The sequence below is a fragment of the Marmota monax genome, unplaced genomic scaffold (assembly GCF_021218885.2).
Source record: "Marmota monax isolate L192 unplaced genomic scaffold, Marmota_monax_Labrador192_F-V1.1 WCK01_AAM20220418_F8-fsc00057, whole genome shotgun sequence".
NCBI lineage: Eukaryota > Metazoa > Chordata > Mammalia > Rodentia > Sciuridae > Marmota > Marmota monax.
In genome coordinates, this window is record NW_026693933.1 from 8699026 (window position 1) to 8722375 (window position 23350).

The 23350-nt window shown below is 32.6% G+C and overlaps 1 protein-coding gene across 3 annotated transcripts in view; it reads right to left on the bottom strand.

The window, feature by feature from the left end:
- Hycc1 (hyccin PI4KA lipid kinase complex subunit 1) overlaps positions 1–23350 on the bottom strand; it is a 73767-nt gene that overhangs the window by 11771 nt on the left and 38646 nt on the right. For all 3 annotated transcript variants that reach the window (XM_046463536.2, XM_046463537.2, XM_046463538.2), the window contains exons 4-10: positions 20794–20973; positions 19805–19885; positions 19251–19366; positions 18771–18866; positions 12997–13113; positions 9746–9833; positions 9061–9220 (exon numbers count right to left, since the gene is read on the bottom strand). In XM_046463536.2, the coding sequence (XP_046319492.1) occupies positions 9061–9220; positions 9746–9833; positions 12997–13113; positions 18771–18866; positions 19251–19366; positions 19805–19885; positions 20794–20973 (838 nt within the window). The remainder of the gene's footprint in view (positions 1–9060; positions 9221–9745; positions 9834–12996; positions 13114–18770; positions 18867–19250; positions 19367–19804; positions 19886–20793; positions 20974–23350) is intronic.

Consider the following 23350-nt stretch of genomic DNA (forward strand, 5'->3'; position numbering starts at 1 on the left):
AAATGCTCACCATCTCTAGCAGTCAGAGAAATGCAAATCAAAACCACCCTAAGATACCATCTCACTCCAGTTAGATTGGCAGCCATTATGAAGTCAAACAACAACAAGTGCTGTCGAGGATGTGGGGAAAAGGGTACACCTGTACATTGCTGGTGGGACTGCAAATTGGTGCAGCCAATTTGGAAAGCAGTATGGAGATTTCTTGGAAAGCTGGGAATGGAGCCACCATTTGACCCAGCTATTCCCCTTCTAGGTCTATTCCCTAAAGACCTAAAAAGAGCATGCTACAGGGACACTGCTACATCGATGTTCATAGCAGCACAATTCACAATAGCTAGACCATGGAACCAACCTAGATGCCCTTCAATGGATGAATGGATAAAAAAAATGTGGCATTTATACACAATGGAGTATTACTCTGCATTAAAAAATGACAAAATCATAGAATTTACAGGGAAATGGATGGCATTAGAGCAGATTATGCTAAGTGAAGCTAGCCAATCCCTAAAAAACAAATGCCAAATGTCTTCTTTGATATAAGGAGAGTAACTAAGAACAGAGTAGGGTCGAAGAGCATGAGAAGAAGATTAACATTAAACAGGGATGAGAGGTGGGAGGGAAAGGGAGAGAGAAGGGAAAATGCATGGAAATGGAAGGAGACCCTCAGAGTTATACAAAAGTACATACAAGAGGAAGTGAGGGGAAGGGGAAAAATAATATAAGGGGGACAAACGAATGTCAGTAGAGGGGGCAGAAAGAGAAGAGGGGAGGGGAGGGGAGGGGAGGGGAGGGGAGGGGAGCGGGGATAGTAGAGGATAGGAAAGGCAGCAGAATACAACAGACATTAGTATGGCAATATGTAAATCAATGGATGTGTAACTGATGTGATTCTGCAATCTGTATATGGGGTAAAAATGGGAGCTCATAACCCACTTGAATCAAATTGTGAAATATGATATATCAAGAGCTATGTAATGTTTTGAACAGCCAACAATAAAAAATTAAAAAAAAAAAAGAAGTCAAAGAAAATGAAAAAAAAAAAAAAAAAAAAGAAAAGAGTCTAGTGGACCAGGGTGAAGTAGTCTTAAACAAGGTCAGAGTAGTAGGTCATAAATGTCATAATATAAAGGCTGGATTTCATTCTGAGTGAAATGGGCAATCATTGACAGGCACAAATATAAACTACTTGCATTATTTATGAATAGAAATAATACTGTGTAACACAAAATATTGAGCATAAAATATACCCAAAGTTAGAAGAGATACATTGTAGCAATGTTCAACCTCAGCCAGTAATTTGCAAAGCAGATTAGAGAAAATGTAAACTGCCACAGAAAGAGTAAGTATCAAGAAGTTAAAGGGCTGCCCTCTGAGCAAGGATGGAAACAAAGACTTAGATACAGAAATCCTGCTCTTTAGGTAAGAAAAGATCAGCCTAGGGCACACAGAGAAAGTCTGGACCAGAATAATTTATTTAGACTCATTGGAGCTATTTCCAGTTTTCTCAAGTAAAAAACAGTCAAATATTTCACTTTTGTTGTGCACATAGAAAATGATAGAATTCTCCTTATTGAGGTGAATTCAAACACCCTCAATTACTTCTTTTGTCATCTTTATTAAGTCTCAAGTTAAAACACACATTCACACACACACACACACACACACATACACACACACACACACACTTTGAGAATTGCAGCATACAAACACTGCTGGCCCAGGTGAATGCTTTATGATTATTAAAAATCCTTTTGACTTGAGAGATCAACAACAGATAAGCAATACCTATTACAAAGCTATCTATAAAGCCTAATTTCTTCCTTGGTATGCAATGTGCAGCAAATGCTCATAAAAAAAGTGAAGGGGCACAATATTCATTAATCAACAATAATTTCCTTAACTATAGCAAGAATTATATAAGGCCTCCTTAGTAAAAACGTAGAACACAGTAATTTACAAACCAGTGCTTTTGACTCATAAGACCAATAATTCTGAGCTGTCTTGCTGCTGTGCAGATTTTTTTTAACTTTATTATATCTGGAAATAGAATAAGATTTTTTGTTCTCTTAAAAAACTGGATAACACAGAATTCTCTACAGTCTTTTCTCTCTTAAGCCTAATGTTCACATGTGTCAAATGTACCAACAACATAACGTTTTAGCTCTTTAGCTACTATGTCCTTTTTTGTTGAATCATCTAACATTTCCTAATATTTTTCTTTGCTCTCCATGAATATAAAGTTTTCTATCAAAAATGCCAATTCAGTCAGAAGGAAATTTTTGGCCCAAATGTTTTATCATCTATATTGGGAAAGGAAAATTTGTTCCTCAAATAGCATCTGAGAATGAAGAAATAGAGCTTCTCAAAAAACTGTCTTTTTTATAAAACTGCCATAAATTGTTTTATTTTCTAATTTTCCTTAAGTATAAATAATTTCTAAAATAAAGCATGTATATTATAAACTTCTAATTGAAGCTAAAGAAGTGATTCCAATAGCCACTTCTTAAAAGTTTGCACTTTGGAGCAAAAGTAGGTTTTGCGACTTTTAATTTTAAAACCAATTTAATTAATTTAAAATAATTTTAAAACTTTTAAAATCATTACCATTTCTTTGTTTTCCAATGCTTTTGTTAACTCTAAGGAATTTTATTTCTCCTCAATTTAAGACTTTTCTCATAAAGTCATGATTCACAAAATAAATATTCCATCTGAGGATTTATGACAGTCGGTTTTCTGCAGTATCTAGAAACATGATCTTAATATTTTGAATATTTATAAACATTTATTTAAAAATATTTTACTGAAATATGTTTATAATTTTTCACACTTGTTTAATAGTTATAAATTAGTTTCATGCCTCAAAAATGTTATTATATTAAAAATTCATTAACATTTTCTATATCACTAACCAAATTTAAATAAATTATTTTCAAACATGAATTGTACTTTTTTTATTGCTTATTTCCCCCTCATGTAACAAATTAGTACTAAACCACTGAGAAAATAATAACACAGATTTCTTTCTTTTATAATCACAAATCTCTTAGTTACAATAATTTAACTTTATTTAAATGCTATGGCATTCATTAAATAGAAACAGTTTTACAAACCAAAAATGTAATAAAATTGTTGTAACAAGATGAAACTGCACTTTGTTTGGATTCAATATATGTAAACTGTATTTAGTTTGAGTTTTCATTTAAACATTTCATATGATTATATATTCTAAAATTCTCAGGATATTTATTTTATATTAATAATTAGAAGATTTAAAAGAGATAAGAGTTCTTGCCAGGTATGGTGGCACACACCTTAATCCCAGTGGCACAGGAGAATCACAAGTTCAAGGCTAGCCTCAGCAATTTAGGGAGAGCCTAAGCAAGTTAGCAAGACCCTGTCTCAAAATAAAAACAGGGTAGAGATGTGGCTCAATGGGTAAGTGCCCCTGTTTTCAATCCCCAGTACCAAAGAAAGAGGGGTGAGGGATCGATCTTATTTTCAATTTATATTAAATACATTTTCTAGTAGATGGACACAAATTATTTTATTTATATGTGGTGCCTAGGATCAAACCCAGTGCCTCACATGTGCTAGGCAAGCACTCTGCCAACTGAGCCACAACCCCAGCCCTCAATTCTTTTTCACTACTTAAAATTTTATACTCTTAGATTTTTCAAGTCAAAATAATTTAAATACAATGTTATTAAAATAAACTACTTAACATATCTGAGGACCAAAAGTAGGACAAAATTCAAAGTACCTAGTTTGTAAGTATTATTTTATTATTGCAACCTACCTGTTTGCAAAGGTGTAACTATACATAAATGAGAAACACAAGTTCAATCTAATTCTATTTTGACATTAACTTGAGATTAGGTGAGGATAATAGGTATTAAAATAACATTTTTAAAATTCTGACTGCAATAGTGACTTAAGTGTTAAATAATAGAATTCTATATTTCAGGACTACAAAAATCATTAAGATGATTTTTACAATTTCATAACATATGTATACTTCTGTACTTTATAGTACTCTTAAACTATACAAGTTTATGTCAAAGTATCCAATTTATTAAAGAGCTAATCTATCACAGAACTATTTGAACAGCAAAGTATTCAACAAAAACCACAGATACAATTACTATGTAGGTAATAAAACTCATTATAGTTCTTAATTAACAATTGCCTTTATGTGGTGCTTTAAAGTATACTAAATACTTTCCACTTACTTCTCTCATCATCTCACAAATACACAAGTGGAAAGAACGGTAGGTAGTAAAAAAGATGGGGATTTTACTGGTTAAGCCTTTTTAAAAATATTAGTTGGCAAAAATTATGAGCACTCACTATTTGCAACCATAAATAAACCAGGGGACTTTTATAGAATGAATAAGTGATATTTCAATAACTATTTTAAAAGAAAGAAAAAATGCTTATGTTGGAACAACAACAAGTATAGATAATTTTTTAAAAAGTAGAATAATGAGTCACATGGTGGGGGGACTCAGGGGAAGCAAACAAAAATAGCAAGGAAATTTGCTCTGGAGGAGGGGCAGCAATGGAAATAAATAAAAATATATTGTATACTAGAATCAATGCTAGAGACCCACTCAGGTTCAAGAAAAGGGGCTCTTACAGCTACAGGGGTAGATGATGAAGATAGCTTTAGAAACAATATTTAAGAAAAACTATAAAAATAAAGCTTAATTATAAAGAAATACTTTGTTTCCATTTTAGCTATTGTGTTTATTTTTAAAGGAAATATTTAAGCAAAATTGCCCCTTTTGATTAACTTTTTAAAAAATTACAAAAAATTAACATATAACTTCACTAAATTTTAGCTTATTTTTCTTAATGGAATTTTCATTTTGATTCTTATTATTGTGATCATCATCTATTCATTTTTCTCTTCCTTTACATAATACTTTTTGAAGTTTACTCTATTTTTATCTTCCTGTAATTGTATTTTACTTTCCAATAATGACTTCTAGATAGCCCACAATTTGTAGATGGCTTGAAAAATCTAGGTTTGAAAAATAAACCTTTGCCTTGAATTATCTACCATCTAGACTGAATGAAAACTACCGCTATGCAAATAAAGCTATTATTTATGAAGTTATATTCTTTAAAAGTCAAAAGCAATAACACATTCTAACTTTAGTTTCCAAACATATGCATTGACATGGATTCATAAAAATCAATATAATTTTTCAAAGAATTAAATACAATGTTTAAAAAATTTGAAACACACAAAATTTTAAGTTAAGCCATGTCAGTACAATGTTAAAATAATCAAGTGAAAAGTGGTGATAATCAGGTGAACATGCTATTCAATGTCAAATAATTCTCCAAAATAATACCTCTATTGAAACCAAACTTAAAAAAAAATCCATTCAAATAAGGATGCACTGTCTGATCAAAATTTGAATTATAGGACCTTATGAATGCACTCTAGTGTGGGATGTTGGTAGTGGAGAAGGCTACATGTGTCGGGGGCTAGAGTAGAGATGAGGATGCTCTGTACTTCCTACTCAGTTTTGCTGTGAACCTACAACTGCTCTTAAAAAAAAATGAAGTCTATTAATGATAAAATAAAATACAGGGACAAGCAAATAATAGAATGGGTCAGAATACAATTCTGAAACTTTGGGTTATTATTTAACAACAACAATAAAACAGCAGCAAGGGATGTATAGTCTGAAATGTGTGAAAATGTTAAGTCTAAAGTAATTTTTTACCTTTCATTAGGATACTTTGCACTAAAACATAAACAGTGGATGGATGCGTGGAGCTTCAGAGAATCCTGAAATACATTCTAGAATAGTTAAAAAATCTTTTAAGATATAGTAATTAAAAATAACTTTTAAAACACCAGAGTGTAATTTTTGGCTGTAAAGATAATTAAAATTTGTTTTCTGTTACTAAAAATAGAAAAGAATAAATGTGGCTTATTGTTACAATTAATGTATTTGTTGCTGTATAATAATTTCTGATGTCTAGTTTAATTGTATATAATGATAAAAGGAAATGGAAAGGAAACAAGTGAAAAAAGAAAGTCATGCTTGGCTGCTTCAGTGGCAGAGCCTCACTTTTTCCCTCTTCTACCCAGATACAAAGGAAAGAGGGGCAAGCAGAGAGATATGGGTGGAATGGGAAACATATTTATGGCTCCATAAATAAAAGAATCCTAAATGTGTTTTCAAATGGTCACAAATTGAATTTACATTTTACAGTACTGTATTCTTCAGAAACACTGTGGCATAAAAAGGCCCTTGTGGGTTATCCTGGAATCTGGAAGTCTTTTAACACTATTTCTAAAGAAATGTATTAATTACATTTTGTTGTTTTATATATATATATGTATATATATACATATATATATACACACATATATATATATAATTTACTTACAAATATAATTTTATGTATAAATAAAACCAAATTTAAAGATTTATAATCTGAGAACTATCTATATATTTAAGAGATATATAAAAGATATTTATCTTCCCCACAGGAATTCCATGCTGGCCAGAGAGTTCAGAATAATAATACACCCTTAGAGGAAGAAAGACCATGAGGATTGAAAATTAAAAAAAAAAAAAAAAGCCTTTAATTCAGCAAAACATGGTAACTTCATGAGAAATACTGCTTTAGGAAAGTGTCATGGCTTAAGTGTGTTTCCCAAAGGTCCATGTGCTGTAAGCTTAGTCCCAGTGTGATACTATGAGAAAGGCAGAACCATTCAGAGGTAAGACCTAGTGGCAGGTATCTGGGTTACTGAGGATGCTACCCTTGGAATTAATTGATATAGGACCCTGATAGAGTGGGTTGCTATAAAGTAAGACCACTCACAATGGTTGGCCTCTTCTGTGTGCAGCTACTTCTCTTTCCTCTCATTGACCACGTTGTGAACCAGCCAAGGGGGGCCTTGCCAGATGAGGGTGCACCAAACAGATGATGCTGCCTGATTTTGCTTGGACTTTCAATCTCTAAAATTGTGAGCCGAAAAAAATTTCCTTTCTTTTTAAGTTCTCAGCTTCAGGTATTTTGTAATAGCAACAGAAAAGAGACTAACATAGCAGGAAAGCTAAGACAACCTTATAAAAGGAGAATGCAACCTATCTGTAGAGACAGAAGGACCTTTGACTAGGAATACCATATAGTCCACCAGATGAAGAGAATTCACACTACAGAAGGTGGCAAACAAGGCTCAATTGTATTCTGTATCTGCTCATGCACATGACCTGCTTTTCATAGTTCACTCTCTTCTATGACCTTTTTTGCTATCATAAGCAGAAGTTGCTCAAGTGTTAGAGTTGTAAGGTCTGAATAAGTATAGGGGGGAAAGGCTACTTTAGTGAGGCTGCAGCCTTGAAACAGTGCACAACCCCTCAACTGGCAGCCAAAATTGAACCTAGAGGATATGTAAAAACTTAATAGACAATATATTTAAATAGTCTTTTCTCTTATTTTGGTAATTTTTTTCCTTACAAAATATTTCTGGAAAATAGCTTCCATTTTATCCAGTGTAATACCTCCTTCTGTTAAACGCACACTTGGACATGCACACACTCTCACACATACATGCACAAGAGAGCTTCGATACTTTTCACATTTTTAACTATAGGACCTACATTTCCCCCCCTAATTCCCCAAATGACAACCTAAACAGCAAGAAGGGAAAGTAAAAGAGAAATTAAAATTCATTCTTGCATTTTCTGTAGCAGTATTTTGGGTCCAAGTGTGGCCATAGTGTCCTGTAGGGTCTAGTTGGTTGCTTCTGTGCCTATTTTCATACATTAATGCCATCACAGAAAATTTGACCATTGGAGGACTCTCATATCTAACTAAATTACTTCTACCTATAATATAGTTTCATTCAACAGCATAATTTTTATTGAAAAAACTGAAGTATGTTTAGATTTTGTTGTTTTAAATAGTACCATAATTTGATAATTGCAAACATCGCCACCTTTTTATGCCTTCCTATTGGATTTTAAGAAATTGTCACACTGACTTAAAAACAGAAAATGAGCAAACATAATCACTAGTTAAATGAGATCATTTCATCCTCATTCTTTTTTGCACACAATCCCCCAGAGTGTTTAAGGGAGAAAATGGCAAATGTTCTCATTAGCTTTCTACTCCACCATACATAACCTCTTCCTTCTCACTTTCCCTTTTCTCTATAGAGACCATAGAACAGCTGAACTCAATACAGTATAGCAAAAGAGCTACAATTTTCACCTCAGTTTATAGTAGAAAAACAGAGACAGGAGTTTGTTTTATCCCCAATACACATTTTGCTTGGGGCAAAAAAAGTAGCTGCTTGCCTCTCATCCAAAGGTCACCTTCTGAGGAAGGTAATAATAATCCTCTTCATGCACTGATTCTTGCCACTACAATGAATTTTAGGTAGGAGGAAAGTTATAAAAAGAATAAGCAATTAAATAAGGAAAAAAATAAAAGACAAAGGAGGAAAATGGGAAAGTATTAAGACCATGAATAAAATTAACTTCCAGTAAAACTTTAAAATAATAAAATTAAGCAGACAAGAAGAAAGATTAACACAAACAATCTTGAAAGAAAATTAACATAAAAAATTGGAAATGCCTAAGGTTGCATCAATACATCTTTACCAGGAAGTCCAGACAAGATGTTTAAAGTCCTTGTTAGTTGTTCTGCTTTTATACGCAAATTTACCTGCTAAGGGTTCATTGAGAAATAAGAAGCATTTATTAAGAGAATATCTAAAAGTAAGAATAGAAAACCAAAATGCATGAATAATTGAAAATGCATTTTTCTAACTTTCCTATTCTATTGAAATTCAACTTAAAAACTAATACAACTTTTAAATAAATTTTCATTCATATGTGTACCGTAAGGGACTCCATTTTCCTTGTCTATTGCCGCTGGATGATAAATTAGGAATTAAAGTGACTCAGTAGCCCCTTCTTCCAGGACACTATTTACTAAAGTTATAAGTTCCAGCACCATAAGTGCAGAGCAGAATGTAAAGAGCCATGGATGCTCTAATTGGAAGAGTTATGTATTTCTTACCATGTCTTTTCCACCTATGACCTCTTATTGACATGCTGGTTACTGCATTTCTTGATATTCTAGAGGAAGTTGGTGTGATTTCAACTTGAATACACCGTGTACCTTCCTTACTAGATTTCATGGCACCATGAGGCAATGAAGCCTTTATTGCATTAGCAACCTAGGAAGGAATAATACAGTCTGAGATTGACATTAACAGACGTATTATTTTGCCCTGAGATAAAACAGGATAGGATTTAAAAAAAAACCACTCTAAAATATTCCATAAGACAATACATAAATCCTCTAGAATAAGGAGTAAGAGGCTCAGAAGGAAATTTACAGTTAAAAACAATACGTATGTGATGAGGTTAAAAATTTCAAAACATTAAATCAAGCTTCCTAATGTCTACATTAATTAACAAATGTACCTTAAGGAAAACATTATGTTAAGTTCCTAAACATAAATGCTAAGGAAAAATTCTCATAAGTTAAAAAGACTCACATATCTAAGAAGTTCATGTAATGAAATTTTTAAATTGTAAATATACCCCTTTAAGTGTAAAATTTCCTATATATAACAAGAACAGAATCACTGAGTAGTAATGACATATCAATGCACTATGAATGACTTCTTCTTAATTTATAATTCTAAACTGAAAAAAGCATAAATTTTAAAATATATATAAATAAGCGAGGCACCTACCAGCAGTGGCTCTGGATATAATTCTAGCTGGGCTCTGTATGTAATATCATCCAATGCTTTTTGAGCTAGATCCCATTCTCCATTATATCTACAAAATTAAGCAAATTAAATAAAGTGTTATTATTTTTAGTTAATTTTATATTATTGAACAAAATGTAATGAAGAACTATTTACTGAGGAAAATAACAGATCACATTAGCACATTGCTTAACATTCTATTCCCCTTAAAAATGAATTTTCAAATCTTTTGAGTTTCTTTCAATTGTATCTGAAATCCTATTAATAGCAAAGAAAATTTTATAGATGTACATTTCTTCTCTAAAGAACATGACTATTTATAGAACAAAATAAAAAAAGCTAAGGCAGTTTCAAAGCATTTTGTATTTTTAAAGCAAACCAGAACATAATAAATTATATACCTTAGAATAATGTTCAGAACACTTTATGGTCAAATTATTCTGTAACTCTTGTGGCTTTTAATGAGAACCAACCACTACTCAGTGTCCTGAGTACTTATTTCTTAGTGCACATGATGTATGAAATATGAGGGGGAAAGGTGTGTGTATGTTGGGATGTGTAATACATAAGAATAATTTTCAAAGGTGTACCAAACCCTTCCTAACCATCAGTTAAATAATAGAGGTAAACAGAGATATAATGACTTGGTCATCTGTCAACAAAATAGAGAGTCATGAATGATATCTAAACAACTGGAAAGAGAATTACTTCCATCCTAAAAAACAAGATAGATCCAGGTAGTCTTCAAAATCATTACTTTTCATGAATCCATCAAAGAGCTAAGGTTCTAGGCAACCAAACAGCCAGAACCCTAAAATGTGGGCCCCAATATAAGTGCATTTTGCATCGAATTCATCTAAACCTCTTAATAAATTTCTTAGAGCCAAAGTGCCAAAAGGATGAGTCACTGGCTAGTGGGAGAGTAGAATGTCTGGGAAGCACATACAAGGTAATCCTTTATCCTCTCAGGCTCTTCTCCACACACCTCTCATAGGAGCTCATGTAGAAGCTCACAAGAAATACTGGAAACAGGGCAGGGGACCAGTGAAAGCTGCCCTGGAGTAGTACAGGGATGAAGGACCTGAGTGGCCACTCATATGGGAAAGGCACGAAGACCTAGCCAGACCCTTTTCTAGTGTGGAAAAAATTTTTTAAAGCTTTAGGGGAAAGAGCAGCAAACCTTTTAACTCTAGGGCATAGGTAAAGACTGTGGTTCTGAGGAAAGCAAAAGAAATTTTAAAACCTCATTCTATGTGAGATCACTAGGGGTCATTTACCTAGAGAGGAGCACAGTCACTGAGAAATTCAGGGGCAATAAGCCTGCTTAGAGCTGAGGCTGGACCAGAACAATAGAAGACACTGTTTGCTACCACACCCCCATACCAAAACCTACAGGCTACTGCACACCTAAAAACAATCAGCAACATTCTACTGCTAGAGGAGGGGAAGAACACAGAGAGAGACCCTCTGTGAGGTACAGGCACTCAGGAAAGCTAACAGTGGAGCAGGAATATGGAAGAAAACCCTCCAGCAACCCAGCTCCCACCCTAATACCAGGTAGAACTAGAGGAAAGGGAAGTAAGTGGTGCCCTGGAGGTAACCATAGCAACAACAAAACCCAACTCCCTGCCACACACACACACTCCTGCCCATAATAACTCCACCAGCAGCCTAAAAGAAAAGAACCATGCCCATTTCAGGCATAAATATTTACCTCAGTCTCCACTGTTCTATCTCTGAACAACATCATAAACAATCAAAAATTACAAGGCATACAAAAAGCAAGATTAAAAATAATCCTGTCAATAAGTAAATCCATTAGTAGACCCAAATTCAGAGATGATCTAGATATTGAAGTTGTCAGGAAAATTAACAACATGCACAAACAGATGGAGATTTCAGCAGAGATGGGAACTATTAAGAGTTGAGTGAAAAAGCTAGAAATAAAACAGAAACAGAGATGAAGAACACCTTCAGTGTCCTCACAGTAGGTTATGTCAAGTCTACAAATTGATAAAAGAATAAGCTAATGTGAAGATAGATCAACAGAAATTACTCAAAATGAATCAGAGAATCAAAAAACTCTAGGACAATATGAATGATGTAACACAGGGAACAAAAACTTTTTAAAGGACTAAACAAATATTTCAGGCTTATGGGCCATATAGTCCTTCTCACAACTACTCATCAACTCTGCCAGTGCAGCAATAAAGCAGCCATGGTGATATGTAAACAAATGAGAAAGACTGTGTTTCAGTAAAACTTTGCAAAAAAAAAAAGCCGCAGGTCAGATTTGGTCCAAAGATCAATAATTCTGCCTTTAGCCAAGAAGCATACAATCAATGGGGGAAAATTAAAGTGTCAAATGAATATAATCCAAAGTATAGTATGATATGTATGATAGGAGAATTACAAAGAAAAAATTATGGTTCAAAGAAATAACTAGTCCCTACCTAAGTCATTAGGTAAGACTGTACCAATATAAGAAATTAACAGTAAATTAGTAGCAAACTATTTCCAAAGTGGTTCTAAAATGCTTTTGGAAGAGTTAAAATTTCTGGAAACAGTAAAAGACATTCATTGGGGGAAAAACCAATTTGGAATTTATTGCAAAAAAAGAGTAATGAAGAAAGGAATGATGGATATATTATGGTATTCATTTTCATTCTGTCCTTTAATGAAAGAAAAATGATGTATTCATAATCCTAGATACTCCAGAGGCTGAGGTGGAAGAATCACTGGAGACCAGCCTGAGCAACATAATGAGAACTCCCCCACCCACACACGCAAAGTTAAGTCAGGTGTGGTGGGATATGCCTGTAATCCCAGAAACTCTAGAGGCTGAAGACAGAGGATCATAAATTCTAGGCCAGCTTGTGCAACATAGAAAGACCTCATCTCAAAAGGAAAGGAAATGAAAGGGAAGGGAAGAAAAGGCAAAGAAAGGGAAGAAAAATGACAAAATATTTTAGTTGGTTTAAAATTCTTCAGAGCTTTAAAAGATATGCTTTAAATAATAAAATTATTATTAAGATATTGATTCTTATTCTTTCATAAAAATATGCTGATTGAGACTATAATATAGTAAGAAATAATTATAATATAGTATAATATGCTATATTATAATAATATAGTAAAAATATGCTATTGAGATTATAATATAGTAAAAATAAATTAATAATATAAAATTTTCCAAAGATCAAAGGTTTGCTTTGTATATGAGATAAACTTACAAGGCAAAATAAATTCCTGTTAACATTTGCACCATGAATCCTGAAGAAACTGGTATCCTGCTACTTACACCCTTGTATTTTCTTAAATGTTGTCGAGGATATCCACAAACACAGATTCTAGAAAGACAAAAACAAATACATTTGTAAAATTCATAAAAGTTTAAGTAATTTATTTTTAAACATTTTAAGACAACAATAAATTAGGTATATTCTTATAACAAACCTCATGGTATCTATAAAGTAAAAAATCAGAACATTTGTTTGCAACATTTTCCTGAATAAGTTAGATTGGAAAAAATTTATAAAGTTAGAGGAATGCTGATACATAGTAAGTGAACCAGATTCATTACTGGTTGGTCTAATAAATTTGGTCAATTCAATTATTAGTGATTTTTGACAACAACAAAACACATTACACAGAACTTGTCATCAATAGATTCACAGTATGACTGTCAATTCCTGACAAAGTTCTTGATACAACTTCAGGATCAAAAATTTACTATAAATTTGATTCAAAACTCATGCAATATACCATAATAAATTTCAGATATATTATTCAGAACATGTTATGATACAATTAAACTTGATAATTTGAAAGTCTAAATGACAGGAAAAAGCTGTATAAAACGACACATCTGAATGATCACACTTTGTAATAAACAAAGAAGTGTCTAGTATGTTCTAAAACTAACATATACACAGTCACAGTTATCTCTGATCTGTGGGAAATATAGATCTATTTTCTACTTTGTTTATATTTATTTTCTGAATTTTCTACAATATACATGAGCTTCTTTTAGAATTATACATTTCTATTTTTAATAAATTTACTAGAAAACAGCTGCTTTCTCATAATGTGTAATGTTTGATATAGTACTAATTAATATAGTACTAGCCAGTAGACTGTAATCAGTTACCCACTTTCTCCTCTGCTCACTGCCTAGAACTTAGTACTTAGCCCTCTATTCAATAAATCTATACTTTCACTTCAAAATGCCTAAGTATCACAGATCATTTCAAAAATATCTCCCTGGAAATGTTTTCCAACCAAAGCAACTTTATAGAATAAATACATACACATTTGATATTAAAAGGACCTCAGAGTTATTTGGAACTAAGAATAAAAAGTAAGAGAAAGACTGACATGGTGCCAAATAAAATATTTAAAAAGTCTGGGGATATGGCTCAATGGTTAAGTGCCCCTGAGTTCAGTCCCCAGTACCCCAACTCCCACCACTAAAATAAATAAATAAATAAATAAAAGTAAGTGGGAAAATAGAAAACTTAGCTTCATGTGAAATAAATAAAATAAACTAATTTTGTCTGAAGTTACAAAAAAATTATACCCAAACTAGAGTAAAGACTCATCTTACTCTTGTTATCTAAAGAAGCAAATTTAGTTTTACTTTCTTACTTTACCACAGACTGGTAGCAAATAACAGAGAACTAATGTATGAAAGGATAGGATTTTTCAATTAATCCATTTATCTATTCAGTAAATGCTTATTAGAAATTGATATTGTGCCAGATACTAGTAATTCAGATGAAAGATGTAGTTCCCATAGAGATCCACAATTGAATGATGGAGAATGTGCAGTAGGCAAATATCTGCAATGAACAAGTTCCAGAGTTGGCAAGAGAAAAGAATGGACCTCAGGTGAAAGAAGTAGATGGTCAGAAAGGGCTTCTCAGAGAAGGGTTCCCTTTGACCTGAGTCTTGAGAAAAAAAGTGATATTTTCCATTTGGAGAACAGGAAAGGGCAATGGCAGACGAGAAATAAACAGCATGACATTGAGGAGCCCGGGTAAATTCTAGTCAGATGACTGCTGGGACACTAGCTCAGAAATAACGAAACTAGCTAGCAAGGTCAGATCCTGAGGTGTTTTACAATGAGTAAGGTTTTATTACATAGAAAATGGGAAGCAAATAAAGGTGTTTGTTTTAAGCAAGGAAGTAACATGATCAGATATATTTTCTCTTTCTTCTCCTCTTTTTTTCTTTTCTTTATGGTGCTGAGTATTGAGCCCAGATCCTCGTGCATACTAAGCAAGTGTTGTACTACTGAGCTACATCCCTAGTCCTTTTTATTTTTTTATTTTGAGACACAGTCTCACTAAGTTGCTGAGGCTGGCCTCCCAAGTAGCTGAGATTATAGACATGCTCCACTATGCCCAGAGAAGTTTTTTTTTTTTTTTTTTTTTAATATTATTGTAGAGTGGGAAAAGTAGTACTTTAGAAAAGATGGTCCTGGAAGGACTTTCCAAGGAAGCAACATTGAGCTGAGACCGGAAATCTAGCTGCATCTTAACTAATAGCAGGATCTCTTTTCTCCATCTCTTTTAGTACTTGAGAATTCTCTGAATCACTCTTGCATTATCTGATCTCTCTATCCAAAGATATTCATTTCTCATATACCCTTCACTGTATTTAAATAAAATGCAAAACAAAACTAAAACTGATACAGAAATACTGATGTTTCAGTTCACCAGGGCTTTTCCCTGAAGTCCTCTGATTTTCCTATAAAATCCAAAACACAAAAGTCCAACCTTGACAAAGGGTAACTAAGTGGTATCATCTCTATTCTGTGTTCAGTTTACTCTATGGTTATAGATGTCTGTCAAATTCTTAAACTATGTTAAAATAAAATCCCTTTTGGTAAGTATTGTGCCAATACATTTGTTGGAGAAGATCTGAGAATCAATTTGTAAGTGAGGAAAACCTGGCTGTGATTCTCATTCTCCATTGAGAGACACTTGTCTCATTCTTAGGGTAAAGTAAACTTTTGAGATTGCTGTTAAAAAACTTCTGCATCATAAGTTCTAAGGCAATCAGAAGCCCCATTCCAGTGAGGTTATTTAGAAGATGTTGTGTCCGCCAAATACTAAAAAATAAATATATAAAAAAAAAAAGAAGTAGGGAGAAGAACAGAAGCCTAGGAAAGCAGAAGAAGGATAATTTAGGGAGAAAAGAGAAAATGGAGGAATTGCCTAATCAGTAATGAGTGCTTTTTTCCCCCCTTGGCCTTTTGTTCTCCCAAATTAGGAGATTAATAAAGACTGCATCTTCTGTTACTTCCCATAAGTGAAAGCCACACACTAAAACTATGATCAAATAGTTGGAGGAAAGGTTATTTTGATTGGACTAGGAAGGATGGACAAGATTTAGATAGGTTAGAAAAAGGTTTCCAAATAAAATAACAAGCAATGGAAAAATCAGCCTTAGATTCTTTCAACAAGGAATCTAAAACAACCATCACATGGCCAAAGGACTAGATTTGCCCCACAACCAAGGGATCACTTTAACCTCTGGAAAGCCCTATACCATCCCCAGCAGCATCATGAAGCTCATAACTACTGTCATCATTCATAACTTACTGAAGTTTTGTCAACAACTTTCTTTCCATAGATACGAATCGGCTTAGTTTGACTAAATACAAGTGTTTTCTAATTATTTCTGACTCATCTTCAAAACCTACAAAGTTTCTAAATTAGAATGTATCATAATTGATTAAGGGAGCCAGGAGTTAATGAATAACTGGATGTCACCATTGAGAATAGAGCAATAGGGAACCTAAAATAGAAATTAAAACCTAAAAAACTAAAAAAAAAAATAGGAATGACAGTTTGATGGAGTTCCTCTTAAATAATGGCTTAAGAGTTAGTGTAATTTAAATCTTTTGAAGTACTCAGATTTCTTCCCCCACCCACATTTCCTTTACAGCTGGTGAACATAGAAATAATTTCTCTTGGGGTATAAATTCATCTAATACATTCCTACTAAAATCTTCCTTGGCCAAAATCCTACAGCTAGAGAAACATAGGGCAATCTATGTTTCTCTGCTTTCAAAACAGACTTTTACTTGCATTCTTCATTGAAGTGTTACTCAGTTCCCTGATTAGGTAAAACTGTCAATTGTCTACCCATAATTATCAATTGTCTACCTATAATGTAAAAGTAATTCTATTAGAAGGCAATGCATTAGAGTTACAGAGGACAAAACAAGCCACACATATTCTTTCCTAACTTTTCCATCAGTAGTTTTGGGGAAACATCAACAATGGTTCTTATTAGGGCAGTATTCGAACATCTATGGAGCTTCAAATTTACATATTACACGTAAACAAACACATGTACACACACACACATACACACATATACATACGTGTGTGCACATAACATATTCTTGGGTCCTATCATCTGACACATTGCTTCAAAGTTTCAGATCAAGACCTGGATGGTGTAGTATGTTTCAAATTCTACTATATCAAGTTTCTACTTAAACTAGTATTTCTGAAGTGTTGGTCCTTATACACATTTTAGTACATAACAAAGTATTCACTGGACCACAGTGAAATCAGAAACAAGGAAAGCTAAACTTAACCCACTTTTCATTTATGAATTGTTGTTCTTCCCTTCCAATTTTTTCCCTTTTTGATTTTAAAAATAGTCTCCCTTGGGAGATATAGCTCAAGGCCCTAGGTTTCATCCTCAGTGTGTGTGGTGCGCGCACACACACACACACACACACACGCACACACACACACAAGTCTCCCTTTTGATAAATCATAAATAATGTTGATGTTAGATACTTACAAAAACTTAGCAAAATAAAAAGTTGGTAACACCATGTAGATAACCTACATGCTTCACCTCTTTGAAATGTTTGTAGATCTGTGGAACTCAAGCCAGGCACCTCAGTTTAGAAGATTTAAAGCAAGGAATATATCAGAAAGGTTCCATAAGTGAAAGAGATGACACTGGCATTATCTTTCAAGTAATTCAGAAATTATCTGAAAGACTCTTTTCACTTCTCTAACAAGCCCCTTGTCTTTTTAACTCCTTCCTCAGCTGATCTTGCATGACCACGTTCTGCTTTTTTTTGTTTATTTTATTTTAATTGATTTTATTTCTAAGTATTGCTCAATAGACTCTCCCTCTGGCTAAGTTTTATGTTCTCAAAATTTCCCCAAATACAAATTGTTTTCTTCAATTTCCTTAAGTTTATTTGGGCTATCAAAAGCAATAATTTCTCTTTTTTGTTTCATTTTTATTTTATTTTATTTAAAGGTAACATGTTCATCACAGAGAAGTAGAGAATCATGGAAAAATCACAGAAGAGATAATAGAGGGCATCTATAGGTGAGCTATTATGTTATAGAACAGACTTATGTTATATAAGCTTATCAGTAACAATAAAAAGGAAAAGGAAAAAAAGACTTCCCAAACCTTCAAATAAATCATAATTCCACAAATGAGAGACAACCATTGTTAATGTCCTTGTCATATTCCACAGGTACAAAAATAATAATATACCTTATAGTATATACGGTTGCCATCATATTATATATGCTATTAAATATTTGAATACTATTAAATACTTGTTGATATGGGAAGGAGTTTTTAATGTTTGCATAATATACCCAAAAATATTTATTAACATAAATAAATAATAGCAAACAACACAACAAAAAGCCCAACCACATTTCAAAAATGGTAAGGTCTCAGGCATTCTACCCTTTCAGACATGCAGCATAATCCCTTTTTGATTAAATATTTCATTTAAATGTGATCTAGCTTGACAGTCTCCATTATGCTTTTTGTGGCTATCACTTAGAGGGAGCTTTCTATGTATTCCATAGACTGAGCTCCATAGGACCTTACTTAAAATTTTAAACAAACAGTTACATAAAAACAAAAATAACTGAGGTATGTAACAAACTAATAATCCTAGATTAAGATATTCCAATATTAAAACATTTAAATTTCAGTTTACCTTGAACAAATCTGACACAGTGATTGAAGAGAAACACTGGGCATATAGGTTAAGGCAGCGTTGTAACACAGCAAAAGGAATGTCAACACTTCAAACCTAAGGAGGAGACAAAGGAATGCTAACACATCTTTAGAATTCTAAAAAGTCAACCATAACAGGGAAGAGGGCATCTTAGGTGAGCTATTATATTAGAGAACAGATTTATACAACATAAGCATATCAGTAACAATAAGAGCTAAAAGGAAAAAAGACTTTCCAAGAGATAACAGCCATATACAACATTTTAAAAACTCAATGTTCCAGATGACATTTGAAGCAGGGTGCAATGACAAATCTAGATGTTTTTCTCTTCTACAAAATGACTCAATATTCAAATAAGTTACTACATATAACTTCATTAAACAGTATTCAAAAATTTACTGAAATCATTTTTTGAAAAATTATTGTGGTAGGATAAGAAGTTTTGGCTCCACAGCATACCTATTCTGTGCTGTCAGCATCTCCCTTTGAGGATGAGGTCCACTGTACACGACTTTTGATAAACCATGTTGGGAGAGTGCACTCTCGGTCAGAGCCATGGACCCAATACTGGAAGGCTAAAGAAAAGACATTTGAACAAAGGAGAAAACAGCTATTCTGTTGAAAATGTGATGTTTAGAATATATACCATACCAAGAATGGCTACTAGAAGCATAAATCTTAACAATATTCATTCAAACTGCCTACCAAATTTTCTGCTCAAAGATTTAATAAAAATTAAAAACCAAATCACAAATGACAAATAAAAAATAGCATAAATTCCAAATATTCTACCATGAAAATATACAATTACCATGTACAAAAAATTTTAGATCAATGCTTAATGATTTTGATTTTCCATTTCATATTGGAAATAGTAACACTTTGGTGCTTTATAAAAGAATTTTTTAGACATTAAAATTTATCAATATTTTTGCATATGAAACTATAATCTAGTTTCTGACCATATCAAAGCTTAGGACCCAATAAGCTTATTTTGATAAAATGTCACTTACTTCATGATATACAGATGGTTTGGATAAAGATGGAATCGTAAAACTCAATACTTTGCAATGTCCCTGTTTGTCAACTATTTCCTACAAAAGTGAAAGAAAAATGCCTTAAAATATTTGCTTTTATACACACAAATCTTAAAACTAAATTTATATTGTTAGGCTAAACTATTTTTTAAAAAACTGAGTAGAAAATTTTAAATTCTTCAAACTCTTAGACAATGACAATCCATTATCAATTATTCATAAGTAATAGTCATTTAAAAGTACATTCTTCTACATTTAAAGTAAAAAATAGGGCTGGGGTATAGCTCAGTGAATGTTTGCCTCACATGTATAAAGCCTTGGGTTTAATTCCCAGCCCTGGAAAAAAAAAATTCTAAAATAAAGGTAATACATACTTTCTAGGATAACTGAGATATAGATATACTATCTTAATAATCGTTGATCTTTTTCATGCAACAAGCTACAGTTTCTAAATTAATTAATGATTTAAACATAAAATATGTCAAGAAAAGAATCTTAAAATTCCTTTCCATACAAAAAGTACAAGCCATTAAGTTTATCTTCATAATTAACACACAAACTACTAATAATGCAAAATACATGTAAAACAAAGATGTAAACTCTGGAGATAGCACAGATTTTATGCAACTATGACTGGTGAATATTAGACAATATCTTTTCTAAATTTTTTGAGAAGCAGCCTATAAACGTTTAAATTGTTTTTATTTAAAATTTTATATAATATTAATATTTTGCAGATACCACTATAAAAATTTTGAAATCATATGCTTTTCAGCTTTCAAACAATTCATAAAGGTATATTTAAATAATTATATGTGTGACTGTAGAGTTCCCAATTTCCATAAAAAGTTATTCTGGGGAGAATACATAAAAATAGTACTAGCTTTATTAAAACAAAAAGTAGTTGCAAAATTATGTATTTGATTTTGCCAAAAAAAGCATTTGTTAATACATTAAATACAAACCAAATTGTAAACCCCTAGAAGAAGAGCTTCAATACATCCACTGCTATGCACATTTCTGCTAGCTGAGACTGCAAGGTAGCACCAAATCAGTTCTGGGAGAAACTGCAGTGTAAATCGAAGCAACTGTTCCTCTCCACTTCGATAGAATTCAAAGAGCTGGTGGCAGACAGGTTCTAGCAACTGGAAGAAAGAAGAAATGTTAGTCAAGAACTGAACTCTGTTTGAATGACACTATCATATAAAATATAAAAAGTTTTCTCAGATCAATAACAACAGAAATATCCAAATGTTTTAACTTTTTAAGCAAAGTATTCACTGCTAAGCTATTAATAAACCTTTTGAATTCTGGTAAAAGGACAAAAATGCCATGCAAGTATTATGGACACATGTTATCTTTGACATATTCTGTAACTCTGAGGTAATACTATTATTTAAAACATGTCTTTGAATGTCTTATAATAGCTACTTTATAGGAAGTTTCTTCCTTAAAGCCTTTTTTCTTAATAAATTACTTGTGTGTGTGTGTGTGTGTATATATATATATATATATATATATATAGTTATAGGGTAGAGAAATTGAAATGGAAATCCTGGGCAGTTACTGTCACACATCACCCCTGAGCTTATAATTAGGCAGCATGTGACAGCAATGACTGGAGTGTAGAGAGGCTAAATAGTTACAGAGTGCCTAAATCTAGATTCTTATTGCAACCATGGTTAATTGTCCCTGGATAATCTAAACATTGCTGTAATTTTGTTTTAGACATAGTTCATAGTCATTTATAACATCTTCCTTTCCCTCATGCTACCAATTTTATCAAGTTAGTAGAATTGACTGCATCTTTATCATACTCTTTTTAAAAAACAGCCAAAAGGCAAGATAAGAGAACCACTTAGGTAAGTGTTGTCTTAAAGCCTAAACAATGATCACACACAAATCATAATCAAATATGCAAAGAGATTAACAAAGGTACTCATTTTTCAAGGAAGCTATCAGTTTATTGTATTTTTCAATAAATTGTATTTCACTGACAGGGAACAGATTTGAATCAATTTACTAAACAAATTTTCCATTACCAATAATTTTAATGAGCAGAAACCAACTTACAGTAGACATTTTTATTTCATATAAGTATATAAATAATATAAAGTCAAATATTATTTGTACAAGTTTAATAAACACTGATTATATCAATAAAGTCTCTCCTGAAAAATTATCTAACTTCTAACACTTATTCTTCCATAAAGAATAGTTTTTCCAATCTCTAATGGTCTTTGGAGGACCACTGATATCCATTCTATCCATGGAAGATAATAGGAAATTTAAAGGCAGGAGGCAAAGTACTTCATCCATAGATGGCAAGAAAAGGTTTCAGGGTAGGAAATTGGAAGAATGGGATTAGAGGTGCCAGGAAAAAAGACTTTTAGAGGAAGGTCTAGCTTTTGGAAGAGTTTTAAAAATTTTTTCTTTATAGACCAGCCAAAATAATCTTATAATATCCCTCATTTCTAAATCCCTGGGCAAACTTTGATTAAATCATTTCATAAAACTTGATAAGTCTAATAAGTGTTTGCAAATTGGAAAATTTATTCAAGACAATCTACTTGAACATAAAATCAATTTTAATCAAAACATACTCAAAGGCTTTATAAACAGTTCCAAATCCCAAATTAAATGGGTTTTTGCTTAATGAAAGCAGAACAAAATGAAGGTGGATTCAAAGGGAGGTAGAATTTATGTTGCAAAAAGATTAAAAGAAATTACCCATTTGAAATCAGTACAGATAAATATCAACATCTGTTCAATATTTTACAGCTTGCAAACAACTTCCCACATATGAATCTGGTCATTTTCCACGTTACTACAGGTAGAATAGCACTATCTACACTTTCCACATAATGAAATTGATACAAAGAGGCTATCCACCATGAACAATATCACACAGCTTACAAGGGCCAGAAAGGAATTAGGTCTTTTGACTCCTTTACAACCACACCTTTAATATGTCATAAAAGAATAAAATAAAATACATTGTGGGAAATACAGGCAGTGTTTGACACACCTAACTTGAATATATTTGAGGCAAGCCATGGAGCATTAGAACATGCTGTGCTCTTAGTGTCTGGGTTGAATTCTTTAATGTATTTTCTCATGGAAAATTGCCATATATGGCAATTGGGGTTTTAAGTACTAGTAAGAAAGAACCATACCACAAGTATATTTTCATGAGTTAGGTGGGCTTTTATGAGTCTAACAAGAACCCAACCACTATTATTCTCTCCATTTTAACATACTTCCTAAGTTCTAAACTAAGCTCAAATGAACTTCTACAACAATCCATTCATCAATTAGAAGTCTGTATCCTAAGAGAGATTTCTAAAGGTAGAAATGCGACACAAAAATGTCCCCTAATCACTAACCTAGGAAAAGGCTCTTAACTAAGCAAACAAAGAATAAAGTTTAAAGAAAATTTTAATTGAATAATTACTGATGAATATGAGTAGGAAAAAAGATACTGAGAAGTTGTGAAGGCACTGTTCTGGTACCAGCAGTCAA